The 14,649-nt window shown below is 62.8% G+C and overlaps 2 protein-coding genes across 3 annotated transcripts; both read right to left on the bottom strand.

Moving 5' to 3' along the window:
- Positions 1-1,525: 1,525 nt before the first annotated feature.
- HEXIM1 (HEXIM P-TEFb complex subunit 1) lies at positions 1,526-2,973 on the bottom strand. Its single transcript, XM_080359998.1, has one exon. The coding sequence runs from the start codon at positions 2,769-2,771 to the stop codon at positions 1,848-1,850; it is 924 nt and encodes a 307-aa protein (XP_080216124.1). The 5' UTR covers positions 2,772-2,973; the 3' UTR covers positions 1,526-1,847.
- Positions 2,974-4,511: 1,538 nt separating this feature from the next.
- Positions 4,512-12,008, bottom strand: ACBD4 (acyl-CoA binding domain containing 4). 2 transcript variants are annotated; one of them, XM_080359962.1, is made up of 10 exons: positions 11,867-12,008; positions 11,656-11,776; positions 11,461-11,545; positions 11,269-11,389; positions 8,771-8,881; positions 7,842-7,948; positions 7,026-7,176; positions 5,804-5,973; positions 5,340-5,384; positions 4,512-4,987 (listed from the first exon to the last, which is right to left on the bottom strand). In XM_080359962.1, exons 1-10 carry the CDS (start codon positions 11,934-11,936, stop codon positions 4,877-4,879), a joined length of 1,092 nt encoding a protein of 363 aa, XP_080216088.1. In that variant the 5' UTR covers positions 11,937-12,008; the 3' UTR covers positions 4,512-4,876. The 2 variants fall into 2 exon arrangements, with proteins under 2 accessions (XP_080216088.1, XP_080216089.1); XM_080359963.1 differs by having other exon boundaries at positions 11,892-11,986.
- Positions 12,009-14,649: the final 2,641 nt, after the last annotated feature.

Here is a 14,649-nt window from a genome sequence, read left to right as displayed (position 1 = left end):
AAGTCCCTCACCAACCCGCCCAGACGTCCCCAAGGTCCCCGAGCGCCATTGGGGCCGCGTCTGCCGGGCGGTTGGGACGCAGGAGCTGGAATGAGCCTTCGCGAGGGGACGGGTTGTTAAACCCCCGTTGGAGCGGGATCAGCGGGACCTGGTTTGTATTAAGACTTGGCTTTGTTAAGACAGACTAAAGCAGGAGTTGGCGGAGTCGAAGCGGGTTGGGGAGTTGATCATCACGGTGCTTTTAGGGGATTTTTAAAGTCTTATTAAAGCATTTGCGGATAAATTATTACTCTTAGGAGTTAAACATAACAAATTTGGGGTAAGAAAGAGGGTGAACCCTGTGGGTGCCCTAAACCCGGTACCAGCCATCGCTCTGTGACAATCCTGGTGCTACGTGTGACTAATATTTCCCACTACGAAGCTTTTCCCGTTAAGCAGGTGCTGAGACCCGCGATTGGTGACCGCGGGGGGCGCAGACCCGCGGTCGGTGCCACCGAACAGGAGGGGAATCGCTCCTTGGGGACGCGAATCGTTGGATGAGGTGCCGGAGGACGCGGCGCCGGAGCCACCGGAGCTCGGTGCTTCTCACCCTGTTCTGCCCTCGGTGCCAGGGGAGCCCCGGTGGCTCCCGGGCCCCTGGGCAAGTAGTCCGTGGTAGTTGCCATTTTGGAGCTGCTGGGTTTTGCGAGGCTTGGCTTAAAAATAGGCTGTGAGCCTTAAAACTGAGTCTTGTGCCCCACACCCCCCCACCAGTTTCATGCTGCCCCCCCAGCAGAGCCCAGAGCTGGGGGCACCTTGATCTCCTCCCCCAAGGTCTCACCCCCCCCTGTTTATTTATAAACCACATTTAATAAAACACAGTTTATCCCCCATTGTAGTGGGGGGGACACACACACCCCAGCGCATCCCCAGGTACAAATTCCACTCCCCATTCTAAACCCATCACCAGCAACCCCTGCACCCTCAGCCCCTCTCTTACCCTTCAATTTACCCATTTTCCCCCCAAAAAAAACCCCAAACCCCACAGCTTCTCCTGCTTTTCTCCTCCCCCAGGTAGAAAATGGAAATGGGTTGGGCCCCCATCCATCGTCAGCCATTTCGGAGCAAAGCACCAACAACCAAAACTTTTCCCTGGGCTGCTCCAGAACTTCACATTTCTCCTCCGTTTGTGGCTTCAAAGTCCATTTTCAAGCAGTTTTTGCCCTGATTTCGGTTAAACTGACTTAACTCTTGTTTCCTCCCAAGTTTAACTGAGCCTTTAGGCGAAGAAATCGATATTTAACGCACCGGAGAGGTGTGAGCGCTGCCCCTTGTTATATCAAGAGCTGTTTTCCCTTTTCCAGGTATTTTAACTATAGAACAGGACTAAAAACTAAAATACATCGGAAAACATAATTAAAAGGGTTAAGTGGGAAGTTCAGCTCATTTTAATCAACCACCACAATGAGTGAGACCACCACGAAAACAACATGTTTTCCCTCCTGGAATGCCATATTTCCTAGAAATCACACCAAAACAGTTACAGTTACAAGTAATTAAATTTATTAGACCTCTATATTATTTTTTTTTAATAGTTTTGGCCAATTTACAGCTTTCCCGGGGATTTTTTTTTTTCCTTTTTGTTTTGGTTTAGACACAAAAAAAAATAAAATCATAAATCAAATATCACCAATACATCAACCCCCCCCACCCCATCACAGCCCCCTCAAGAATCGGGGAGCCCCAAGGCCCCCGCTCCCCTTTATTCCCGTTAAAAAGGGTCCGCGGCGTCTCTGTACAGCTCCATGTCACACCCCCCCGCCCCGCCACTGTAAAAAGTCGTGTGTGTGTGTGTGTGTCCCCCAGTGTCACTCCCCCAGCTCGCAGGGGTCCTTGTCCTGGTCCTGCCGGGCCAGGTCCATCTCCCGCAGCAGCTGCAGGTTCTCCGCTCTCAACCTGTCCACCTCCAGCTCCAGCTGCCGCACCCGCGTCGCCTCCGCCGGGTCCCCCCCGTGTTTTTTGCTCTCCATCCTCAGGCGGTTGTTCTCCTCCTCCATGCGGGACAGACACTTCTCCAGCTCCAGGTACTCCTTGACCAGCTCCTGCTTGCTCATGTTCTGCAGACTCTCCACATGGTACCGCTCGTAGGTCTCCGAGAAGTCCCTCTGCAGAAACTCGCTGCCGTCGCCCCCCATGCCGTCGCTGCCCCCGTCCTCCTCGGCCGCCTCCTCCAGGAAATCCTCCTCGCTCGTGTCGTCCGACTTGGCGGCCGCTCGGCGCGGGTACAGCCCGGTTTTGAGGTCGGGCTCCTCCTGGTCGTGGTCCTCCATGAGGAACTGCGTGGTGTTGTACGGGGCCACCGGCTGCCCCTTGGCGAACATCTCAGCCCGCAGCCGGGACGCGCGGTGGCTCTGCCGCTCGTCCAGCTCCTGCTTCTCCTCCCAGCTCAGCTTCGAGTAGGGCTTCCAGCGCCGCTTCTTCTTCGACGGCCGCCGCCGGTGCTTCTTCTTCACCGGCCACCGCTCGCTGCGACCAACTGCCGCCCGGTACCGCGGGCCCAGGCCGGGACCCGCCGCTCCGCCCGCCGCCGGCCGCCCCTCCGCGCCGCCCGCGCCCTCCGCTGCCGCCGCCTCCTCCGCCCCGGGGGGCGGCAGCCGCTCGGCCTCCCCGGGCGTGTCGTCGCGCTCGGGCTCCGCTTCGGGCTGGGGCTCCGGCGGCGGCTCGGGCTCGCAGCGGGGCTCCGGTTCGCACTGGGGCTCCGGCCCCGGCTCAGCGGGGGCCTCGTCGGCCATAGCGCTCCGCTCCGTTCCCTCGGGCACGGGCGCTACCGGGGCCGCATGGGGCCGCCCCCGTCCCTCCCCCGCCCCTCAGGCCGCCCGGGCCATGTCGCGGGGCCGAGGCCCCGGGGGTCACCGCTACTGGTCGCCGAGGGGTTAACGCCGCCGGGCCCGCCCCCCCGCGCGCATGGCACGCGCCGCCACCGCCTCCCTCCGCCGCGCCCCACCCCGCGCTGCCACCCGCCGCCGCCGCCGCCTGCTCCGAACTGCCGCTCCCCGCCCGCTCCCGCGCCTTAAGTACCCGCGCGCGCCCCGCCCCGCGCCGCGCAGGCGCGCTGCCCGCCCCGCCCCGCCGCACGCGGGGCCCCGCCCCGGCCCGCCCCCGCCGCGCGCCCGCCGCCGCCGCTACGGCGCTGCGCGCGCGGGCGGTGCCGCCCCGCCACCAATCGGCGGGCGCTGAGGGCGGGGACATCCGCTGGGCCCCGCCCCCTGGCCGTTGCAGGCGAAGGGCCACGATTGGTCCTGGCGGACGTCGCTCATGCGCGGCGCCGCCAATCGAGGGGGGCGAGGCGGGGCCGGGCCGTACCACGCGCGGAGGGGCGGCCGCCGTGCGCAGGAGCGCGCGCGCCCGGCGACCTTCAGGGCAGCGCCCCCGCCCCCCCGCGGAGAGTCCGTGGAGCGGCCCGAAATGAGTCCCCGCAGCGCGGAGGGGTCTCCGGGTTGTTCTACGTCTCCCCGCCCCGGCCCGGCCCGGCCCCGCATCGGGGGGATGTAACGGGCCGGGCGGGGGGGGCTCCGGGCGGGCGGGGGCGGTGGAGCTGGAGCGGGAGGGGATGGGCGGAGGAATCTCGAGACGGAGTGGGATGCGGCAGCTATAGGCGCGCGGAGGGAGATGTAAACAAACCTGCGAGGAAAGAAGTCCCTTCTTAAAGCCACCGCGCTCCTTTTCCATGGAGCCGCGTTCAGGGGCTCCCGGGTCCGCCCGCGCCCGCCTGGGCGGGGGCAGGATCAGGGGGGCTGGGGGGACGGCACGAGGCCTGATCCCGGTGCTGCCACCCCCAGTGCCACTGTCACCCCCCCAGTGCCACTGTCACCCCTCCCCTCAGGGGCGATGTCACCCCCGCAACGGCCCCGGGGGCGGGGCTGTGCGGTGGGGGAGCCACGGCTGGGGGGGTACACATGGGAGGGTGACCCTGTGGGACACACCACCTGGGGTCCCACGAACCGAGCAAACCCGCCCACGGGGGATCGCGGCCGAGGGGGTGGGGACAGCCCGGGGGTCCCTGCCCGCCCCGCCCGCGGGAAGGCCCCTGGGGACCTCGGGGTGGCAGCTGCCAGGCCCCGGGGGTCCCCGACACTCACCCGCCCCCACGGGGACGGAGCCACCGTGTGTGTGCCCGGTGGGAAGCGCGGCCGGGGGATGGGGGGCGGGCGGTGGGTCCCCTGGTGACAGGTGTGTCCCCTGGTGACACCCCGGCCAGGTCACCCGAAGCAGGACGGGGTGCTGGCAGCGGCTCGTGGCACCCGAGGCTTCCTGCCCGATCCTGCCCGCAGCGGGTGCCGCCAGCTGCCCCCCCACAGTGGCACTGCCACCTGTGTCACCGGGACCCTGCGGATGGGCACACTGGGGACCTGGCAGGGTCAGGCGGCTGCCACCGTGTCCATCCGTGTCCCAGCGGGGTGGCCAGGCCGGCGCGCGGTGGCCGCGGTGACACCGCTGTCCCCTCCCCGCAGCAGAGCAGGCCGGGCTGGGCTGCAAAGGCAACTTTAATTCAGGCAGGTTCAGATGGCCAAGCGCTTGATGCACCCGGTCTGTGGGGACAGGGGCAGTGACAGTGTCCCCGTGGTGTCCTCCTGTGCGCAGCAGCGAGGGGATCCCCCCGGATCCCATTTGGGGCGCGGAGACGATCCACCCCCCACGGGCGGCTGGTCCCTTCGCCATCCTGGCGGTGCTGGCGAGACCCTGAGCGTGACGGTGACAATCGGTGCGCGGTGGCTGCCCCTTCAGCGGGGCTGGGGTCCCAGCTGGGTGAGGTGACACCCCTGTTGATCCTGTGGACGCTTCCCCAGCTCGTGACAAGCAGGATGGGGAAAGAGCGGTGGCAGCGGGGACACAGCGGTCACCTCTTCCTGCCCTGCCAGCGGCACAGCAGCCACTGGGTGACGAAAGGCCAAGTGAGGAGGAAGAGGAGGGTGCGTGGGGAGACAGCCAAGGGCCACGGGGACGTTTCCTGGTGAGAGGACAGAGAAAGGTGGATTGGAGAGGGGGACAAAGATGCCACCAGTGCCACCAAACATCCCCTCAGCCCTTTACAGAGAGGGAAGTGACAGCAGGCGCTATCACAGCCCAACAGTCCTTGTCATTGTCACATCTACCATCCCACGGAGAGCTTGTGTCAACATGGTTGTCCCCAGTGCCTGGACACTGGGGATGTGTCCCCAGGGATGTCACCTGCTCCCCAACTGAGGGGCCTGATCTGTCCCCTGCACTGTGTCTGCAGGTCCCTGTGGGACAGCCGAACCCCTGGGCAGGCAGTGGGGGTGACAGGGCTGCCACCAGTGTCACCTCCACCCCCAGCTCACCTGCAGACCATGTGGCTGGCCTGGGTCGGTCCCAGCGGTGTCCCCCTGCAAGACAGGAGAGGTTTGGGGTACAGGCTGTGCTGGGCACCCCCTCCCAGCCCCCACAGCCCCAGAGAGGGACGGAAGGGGCAGGAACAAGCCCACGTGGCGCTCCTGACGGGGATCTGGGTGGTGCAGCTGGGCTGGGACACGGGGGCCATGGGGCTGGTGAGGGCAGCAGATCCCTGCCTGCACCCCAACTGCCTGCAGATCGGAGGAGCACCCACCTCTGCCCTGCCAGGACATGTCACTGAACCCCGCAGTCCCTCCACACCTGGGCCACCCCAGGCTGCCTCTGCAGGGCCGAGAGCCAAGCCCCGCAGCCTGGCCTGCCCCGGCACGGGCACGTGGCAGCTCCCAGCCCTGCCAGCCCCACGGCAGCTCCCGGCGTGGCACAGCGTGTACCTGCGCGGCACAGCGCGTACCTGCCCGGTAGTGAGCGTCTCCAGCTCGCTCAGACGCTCCAGCACTCGCCGCATGTCGTCCTGCAGTGCCCGGACGGTGCTGGCCACATGGGCCTCCAGCTCCGGCGGCAGCTCCAGGGACAGCTCAGGGACACTCCCGGCGTCCTGCTCCTCCGCAGCGAGGCACGGATCTGTGGGGTGCAAAGATGGGCGACGCTGAGGTGAGGGGGCAGGCAGCGCGTATGGCAGCGCTGCCCGTGCAGCTCGGGCTCCCCAAGGACCCCCAGCACTGGCACAGCCCCATGTGCTGTCACCAAACCTCTGTGCATTGTCACCAAACAGCCAGCGCTGGATCTCACTGGTGGCTGCCCACACGCTGCCAGCTCCAGGCAGAGCCAGGAGCTGCCAGCCCACCCCAGCACGTTAACCCCCACCAGCCACCGCTGGGCCTGTCTGCAGGGACACAGGCCACCACGTCACCCCAGTGCAGTGGTGGTGGCAGTGGGTGACCTCTGACTCGCTGATGCAGGGGGTGCAGTGGTGCATGTGTGTCACCCGACTTCACCTGGCAAAGATGGGACACTGAAGGCCACACACCAGCCTGGCAAAGCCCCAGCTGACCCGTGACATGAGCCGGGACTCACTGCCCATCCCCTGTGCTGGCACTCCTGGGGACAGCCCAGCCCTGGGACAGACCAGCCTTGGGGACAGCCCGGCCCTGGGACAGCCCAGCCCAGCTCCATCAGCCTCATCACACCTGAACTCCCAAGGTCAAGCAGCCAGGAGGGTCCCCAAACGCCGGCAGCAGTGATGGGTGACATTAAGCGAGCAGTACCACAGCAGCAGGACGTCCCTGTGCCCAGTGTCACCCCCTGTCCCCAGCCCCATCCAAAGGCACCGGGCAGACGCTGGCAGCCGGACTGCGGCAGCAGCTGGGTACAGGCAGCAGAGACCCACATCCCCTGCTTGGCAATTAAAAGTTTAGCTAATTTAGCACCATTGTGAGAAACCGGCAACCCTGGAGAAGTAATTTCACCGAACAGCTTGGGGACCAAGTGACGAAGAGAGGCGGCACTCAGGACTTCTTGTGGCTACAGAACAACCCACCCTGGGTGCCGGAGCCAAGCGCTGTTCCCTGTTGTGGGGCGCAGCCCTTGTCCCCCCACGCAGCCCCCTACAAACCCCACTGTCCGGGAGGTGAGGGGAGCAGCGGGAGGTCAGGGGAGCCCAGCGCTGCACCCACCTCTCTGGGAGCCACAGGCTGCAGGGCCAGCGCTGCTCCTGCCCACGTGTCTTCTGCCTTCGCCCCGCTCGCCCTGCCCAGCACCGTGGGGCAGCGGGGGCTCAGGCCCGGCCATGACGCTGGTCGGGGACAGACCCAGCGGCTGCCCAGCCTGCGTGGGGGGAGAGAAGCACCCTCAGACCCCCGCTGCCCTCCCCGGGTGTCTCTGCTCCTGCCCTGCAGCAGCATTTTTAGTGGCGGAGGGCGCATGGGGCTGAGCAAAACCAAATCCCATCGGTAACACCATAAGTGTCTGGTGTGGGAGGCAACAGAACTCCAGGACCCCAAGGGGACATGAGGTGCCCAGGCTGCAGATGGCAAAAAGGCTCCGGGGAGTGGCCAGGTGGCCTCTGCCTGCCCCCGGGTCTGCTGGGCCTCCCCAGTGTCAAACGGTGCCAGTGCCAGCCCGGCTGCACCGCAGCAGGGAGGAGAACCAGGGCAGGGCTGTGAGAGGGGCTACTGCTCGTGGGGGGCTACTGGCCCCAGTCCTGGCACCCACCAGTGCCCCACAGAGCCTCAACACAGCAATGTGGGGCTGTGGGTGGTGCTGGGGCGCATCGGAGGCTCCCCAGGTGACGGAGACCAGGTTCTGCGGGGACACAAAGCACAGAAGGTGCAACTGGGTGGCCCTGTAGGTTTTGGGAGTCTCGCTAGGTGCCCGGGATGGCAGTGCCACGGTGCTGTGGCAGTGCTGCGGTGCTGTGGCAGTGCCGCAGGGATGCACAGAGCCGGAGGAGCTGACAATACGGAGGGATCTGCTTCCCAGCCCTCCGTTACCTGCTCTGGCTCCATCTGCTCCAGGGAATCACAGTACACGTCCCCCTCAGAGTCGCTGGTCACCTGGTGACCCTGGTGCACCTCGGCGGCAGGAGCCAGCCCACCTCCTGCAAGGGAAGCACACGGCTCAGCCGTGGGCAGCGCCGGCGTGGCAGGGAAGCATTGTGGCCGTGTTCGCAGGGCAGCAGAAGCTCAGCACAGCTGCAAGGCAACAGGTTGGCGAGCAGGCGGGAAGTCGTTGGCATGCACAAGGTGAGGCAGGAGAAGGAAACTGAGGCACAGAGGGGGAAGGAACCGGCTCCGTTACCATCACCCAGGTTGTTGCCGTCAATCCAAGGACCAAATTCCCCCTTGTCCTGCCCGCAGTGCCAGGCACGCCCTGACACGGTGCCATTTTAGGGGGTTTCCTCTACCCACACGTGGCTCCCACCTGGGGATGGGGCTACCGCGGTGGCCAGCAAAACCCCAGCATGGCAGGTACCGTTCACACAACACAAAACAAGACCAAGGCGTCAGTCGCGGCACAGGCCAGGAGAGCCGGGGCTCAGCACTGCGGCTCCTGGTGCCGCAGAAGGGACTTAGGCGAGATGGGACACCCCCTGGAACACAAACCTTCTAGGGCGATGTTTTCCCAGTCCCCAGGGAAACCCCCTCACCTTCTCATTGCCATTTGGCCGAATCAGGGCCCTTTGCATGGGTAAGAGCAACGCAGAGTCAAACCACCACACCAGGGGTTACCCCGGTGCCAAGAGCTGGACCCATGGAAAGCTCTGGCTCGCTGTTGCTCCGCTGACACCCCAGACACCAGCGGGCTCAGATCCACCATGCCTGAAGCCCACAGCTCTATGTGCGGCACAGGGCCCAACCCCGGTGCCGGTGCCTCCTCCGCGGGGTCTCTACCAGGTGCCGGCCACACCAGGGAGACCAACCTGGCGCGTGCTGCCCATCCTGCTCCACGGACACAGCACCTTCGGGGTGCTCCAGAGCCGGGCTGCTCGCTGGCTCGTCCTGCCCGGGCTCGGCCGTCGGCTCCCGGCTGCCTGCACGGAGGAAAGGGCAGAGAATTAAAGGGTTGTGGGGAATCCTCGCAGTGCCACTCTCTGTGGGCTGGGCGCAGCGCTGCTCCTCTGCCGGTGCAGCTTGGGGACAGGGATGTGGGGCCACCCTCCTGCCAGCAGCCCCTAGATGTGAGAGGGAGAAGGATCGTCGCTGTTTCCAGACGGCCAGGAATTAACGTGAACTCAACCACTCTGCAGGATCTACCCCAAGCAGAGCGCCACACTCACCCAGGGGGTGTCCCCAAGCCCCCGTGGCAGCAGACAGAGGAGGAGGAGACGTGGCATTGGCCCAAAGCTTGGGTGAGAGCCACCGTCCCCTGGCAGGGCACAGGGCGCACCCATGCTAACAAACAACCAAACACAAGAAGCTGGGGAGGGCTGCGAGGGCTCTCAGCAGGCAGCAGCACCCTGAGGGGGCCCGGAGTCTCCCTGGGGATCCAGCCCCCACCACCGCACCACGGAGACCACGGGGTTAAACACAGACACGTTCCCCTGGGACTTTGCTCCCTGCTCCTGGCCAGGCAGGTATGTGGCAACACGGCCCTGTCTGCACATCTCCACCCTGGGACCCCCCCAGAGCCTGGCCTATGTGACTGAACCCCCCGGGGTGGGGGAGACAAGGACAGCCCCCACCTCACAGAGGAGTTTGCACCAGGGCTGCTCTGCTCAGGGATTGTCACCGTCCCCAAATCTCTCTGTAGAGTGTGTGCTGTGATCCCTGGGCCTGCCCCACAGGGTGGGTGGCACAGGCAGGGTCTTGTCACCTCACATGTCACCACCTGGCTCCACCACCGGCCCCCCTGTGCCCACCAGGCTGGCAGAGCAGCATCGAGCCAGAGTTAAGGACTTAATTGTCAGTTCCTTCTTAATTCAGAGCCTTGGCCTGGGAGTACAAGACGCTGGTGAAATCTCTGCTGACTGGAGACCCACTGGGATGCCAAACCGGTCACGATTCGGGTTCCAAGTGGCACTTCACAACGTGTTGACTTTGTAAATAAATGAAACCAAACCTGCTTAGCCTCCCCCAGCACAGCACCTCTGTCCTCCAAAAGCTCTATGGCCTCCAAGGGCCCCGTGCCTGCTGCGCTTGGCCACAGCACCTAAAATCCCCCATTTCCTCTGAATTATCAGTGACAAAAGCTGCAATCGCACAAAATCTGAGGGCAGGTTTGAGAACCTTTAAAACAAATGACTCAACAACTGCAGAAGTTCAGTGGTTTAAACCACCGTTTCAGGCACCTTGGGCTCATTCGCTCTGCAGACACTACCAGGTTTAGATTTAAGTGACAGTGTCGTTTATAAGTGACAGTAGTGCAGGGTGGCACTCCCAAGCTGGTAATGACCAGGAGTTTAGAGGCAACTTTTATGTTCCAAAGAAAAATTAAATCTATTTGCCTTTTAAAGGGATTCAGCATCAAAACAGAGAACAAAAGCGCCCGGGGACCACGTGAAGGTGCAGCCACCCTGAGGCCAAGCCACATAGGCCACATGTTTTCAGCATCCTGGTTGGAAGCACAGGGTGACAGTAGCTGTCAGACACAGGACAGAAGTCTAGGGAGAGAGTGTACTTGTCAGCACCCACAAAGCACCCACAGTTTACAAACACACCCAGAAAGCTTGTCTGGTGCTGAGCTAATCTACCGGAGACGTGGCACAGCCAGATGTGCAGCTGGCAGGTTCGCTCTGCAGTAGCCAACACCTTTCTGAACAACCACGTCCAGTCCCTTGGACACTTGGCACAAGTCAGAAGCACCAAGGACAGCCTTGCTCTGGGGGTGAGACAGGTCCCCAGCCACTCCTCAGCACAAGGTAGCAGCCATAGGCACAGAATAAGCTGGGAAGGACTCAGGCCTGTCCCATTAATTCTGTTTTCAAGCCCAGTTTCTCCACGTCCGCTCCGCTGCAAAAACTGGCTGGCCTATCCAGATGTTTACATCAGATGACCCGCAGTCCCTGCCCAGAGATGGGCCAGCGCCAGGAGAAAGCGCAGCCTCCCCGCCATGGCACCTGCTCTACCACGTAGTTTGGAAGCCGTTTGGAAGCCAAATCTCAAGTTCTTGCCTCAAAGTTTTGCGGGGAAGCGCAGAAACCTGTGTCACTTGAAGAGACACTTGTCTGCTGGTGCCCAAACAGGCACCAAAGCGGTGGCTGTGCCATGGCGGGGGAGGCAGATGGGATGTGGTGCGTCTGTCTGTGCCAGTTCCCTCTAAGGGAGCAGAAGGATGCACCCTGGGGAAGCACAGAGCCCAGAGCAGATGGCTGTACTGTGGAGAAGAGAACAGGGAACAGTGATGTCCCAGGAGAGAAGAGCATGGCGGGCAGGCGAGGGATGCGCTGGGCACAAGCGGGGCGCAGAGGCTCCCACTCACCCCCTTTCCTCTTGAAGAACGCCTCGGGGGGCCGGGGCATGTCATGGATCACCTCGTAGAGCGGCTCGAAGTACTTGAACATCTCCTCCGTCGTCTCGTCCATGGGCACCGTGTCAATGATCTAGGGGAGGGCACATGCAGCTCAAAACGGGGGTCACCGAGCACCCCGCCCGCTTTCCCTCTCCCCGGTACCTTCTGGGCCACCTTCTTCATCTCGGCCACGTACGCAGCCATCGCCTCCTCCTTGGACATCCTGCCCAGGCTGTGCCAGGCGTCCCTGCGGTGACAGCGGCCGTGGGGCAGGGGTGACCCGAGGGTGACCCGGGGGTGACCCGGGGGTGACCGGGGCCCCAGCTGGGACAACCCGCCACCCCCCGCAGGCCTTACCACTTGTACCGGCCGATGGGGTCCCAGAAGCCGGGCCTGGGGCCCTGGCAGCGCCCCGCTGTCGCCTGCTTGTAGTAGCTGTAGAAACGCAGCATCTCCTCATAGGACGGTCGGTACGAACCTGCGGCAGACGCGGCCTCAGCGGAGCGGGGAGCGGGGCCGGGGCCGCCGCCGCCACAGCCACAGCTCCCCGGCCCCGTTCCCTACTCACCGCTCCGGGGCAGCCCCTGGATCACCTGGACGGCGGCGCGGAACTGCGCCCCGGACTCCGGCTCGTCCATAGCGCCGGCCCCGACACCGGCACCGACACCGGCACCCACACCGGCCCCGACACCGGCCCCGCTGCGCGTCCCTCTCCGTGAGGGGAGAGCTCGGGGACCAATCAGCGTCCGCCTTCCATCGGCCCCTCCGCCCCGCACCCAATCAGCGCGTCGCTTCCGAAACGGGCCGCGCTGCCCCTTTCCCGCCCCTTCGCTCCCCGCAGCCAGTGGCTCGCGCCCCCTGCTGGCTGGATGGAGCGTTCGCACCGCGGCGCCCCCCTGTGGATTGATGGAGGAACTGCAGCGCGGCGGGGACACGGCATGGGGCGGAGCGGCGGGACCGCGACCTCTGCACCGGGAGAATGCACCGGGACAGCGACCTGTGCACCGGGAGAATGCACTGGGAGAGTGATCTGTGCACTGGGACAGCGACCTGTGCACCGAGAGAATGTACCGGGACAGCGACCTGTGCAGTGGGAAAGTAACCTGTGCACCGGTAGAATGCACAAGGATAGTGACCTGTGCACTGGGACAGTGCCCTGGGCACCGGGGTAGTGGCTTGTGCACTGGGAGAATGCACCGAGATAGTGACCTGTGCACCGGGACAGTGACCTGTGCAACAGGAGAGTGACCTGTGCACTGGGAGAATGCACCGAGATAGTGACCTGTGCAACAGGAGAGTGACCTGTGCACCGGGAGAATGCACCGAGATAGTGACCTGTGCAATGGGAGAGTGGCCTGTGCAACAGGCCGGTTCATCTGTGCACCGGGATAGTGACCTGTACAACGGGATAGTGACCTGTGCAATGAGAGAGAGCCCGTGCAACGGGACAGTAACCTGTACACCAGGACAGTGCACAGAAACAGTGGTCCAGTGCACCAGGGCAGTGCACTGTGACATTGCAATGTGACAGTGCACCGGAACACCAGGACTGCACTGGGACAGTGCACAGAGACACCAGTACACCGGGACAGTGGACTAGGACAACACATAGGGACAGTGCAGTGGGACAGTGCACTGTGTGTGACACTGCACCAGGGTGCAGGGCAGCGCACAGGGACAGTGCACAAGCACAGCGGGACATTGCGCTGTGCCACGCACCGCGGCAATGGCGTGGGGTGACACAATGGGGCAGCAGGGCTGTGCTCTGGGGCAATTGTCTAGATGTCCCCATGGGTACATGTGTGGGGACGCCATGCGTTGTCACATCAGGATAATGGATTAAGACAATGCACCAGACATGGGGACAATGCACTGGGGGCACGTACCGAAGGCCCCAGGGGAATGCACTGGGGGACAGGGACATTGCACTGGGACAATGCACAGTTGCACTGGGACACTGCACTGGGGAACTGGGATATTGCACTGGGACAATGTCACCGGAGCACTGGGCAGGGCCACCGTCCCATCGCATGGGGCAGGTGACAGCTGGGTCTAACAGAGCAATTGATTACTGTCAATTATTATCAAACTTTATTAATTATGATACTAAAGAAAGGGCAGATTTGGGGGTGAAACTCCTTCACCTGCTGCTCCGAGTGCTTTCCTTGAAGGCAAGATGGGGACACGGGTGACCTGGAGGTACGAGGTGTCCTGGGATGTTACGGGGTTCCTTGGGGACCCTGGGCTGGGTGCTGGAGCAGGATGACAATCACCTTTTGGCACCCCCATGCTTTGGTTTTCTTGCATTGGAGGGAATTAATCCAACCTCTAAATCCCAAATCCAAGCAGGGAGAAAACCCCCCAAAACCCTTTTATCCCCATCCCAAGTCCCCTGGGGAAATATTCGTTGAATAAATTCGAGAACCAGTTAAAAAAGCTTTAAAAACCTCCTGCTGTTTCCCAGCTCTGCCACAGGATTTGGGCTCCGGCCGGCGCGGTGGGGCCTCGCTGGCTCTGACTCACCGCACAGCCCAACCCCGGCCCGGCGGTGATTCAGGGGACACGTGCTGTGCTATAAGCGGCCGGGAATGCGAGTCGCTGCTTTCCATGGGGCTCCTTCCAACTGGCGAGCGGGCGGGAGAAAATAGCAATGCCATAGCAGAGCGGGAATCACAACCGGGATTCATTTTTGCTGTGGATTTTGCAGTGAGAGGTGTTAATCCCGGTCGTTTCACCGGGTCGACGCGTCCGTCGCTGAGTTCCTGGTGACGTGATTCCCGTGGGAGGAAGAGGAATTGGAGCAGAGCCCGGTTATGGGTTAGCAAGGGTATTTTTGGGGTTGCAAGGGTATTTTTGGGGTTGCAAGTGCATTTTTGGGGTGCTTGCTTTCCATATGGGTTTTCAGCAATGCAAGATATATTTTGCGTAAATAAATTGAATATATTTTGCAGCTTCTGGGGTAGGAAAAGCCTCGACCCAAACAGGTGGGGACATTGCCCTGGGCTGGGACATCCCTGTGAAATATCCCCGTGTCCCCAAAGGATTCAGGGACAGTTGTACCACCCTCCCCACCAAGGGGCTGCCCAGATGTGGCCCTAGCTGTCCAGATGCTGCATGGACACTCCAGGATACTCAGGTAGCACCCAGGATGCCCAGATGTTGCCTCACAGTGTCCACCTGTTGTTCCAGGATACTCATGTATCACCCAGGGTGCCCAGATGTTTTCCAGGGTGTCCAGATGTTCCCCATGGATAGTCAGCTACCACTCGGAGTTCCCAGATGTTGCTCCAGGTGTTGTCCCAGGATACTCAGATATCACCTGGGGTGCACAGTTGTTACCCCCAGGGCACT

This window comes from Nesoenas mayeri, assembly GCF_963082525.1.
Source record: "Nesoenas mayeri genome assembly, chromosome: 26".
Classification (NCBI taxonomy): domain Eukaryota; kingdom Metazoa; phylum Chordata; class Aves; order Columbiformes; family Columbidae; genus Nesoenas; species Nesoenas mayeri.
The sequence above is the reverse complement of the archived record's forward strand: the minus strand, read 5'-3'. Positions and strand labels throughout refer to the sequence as shown.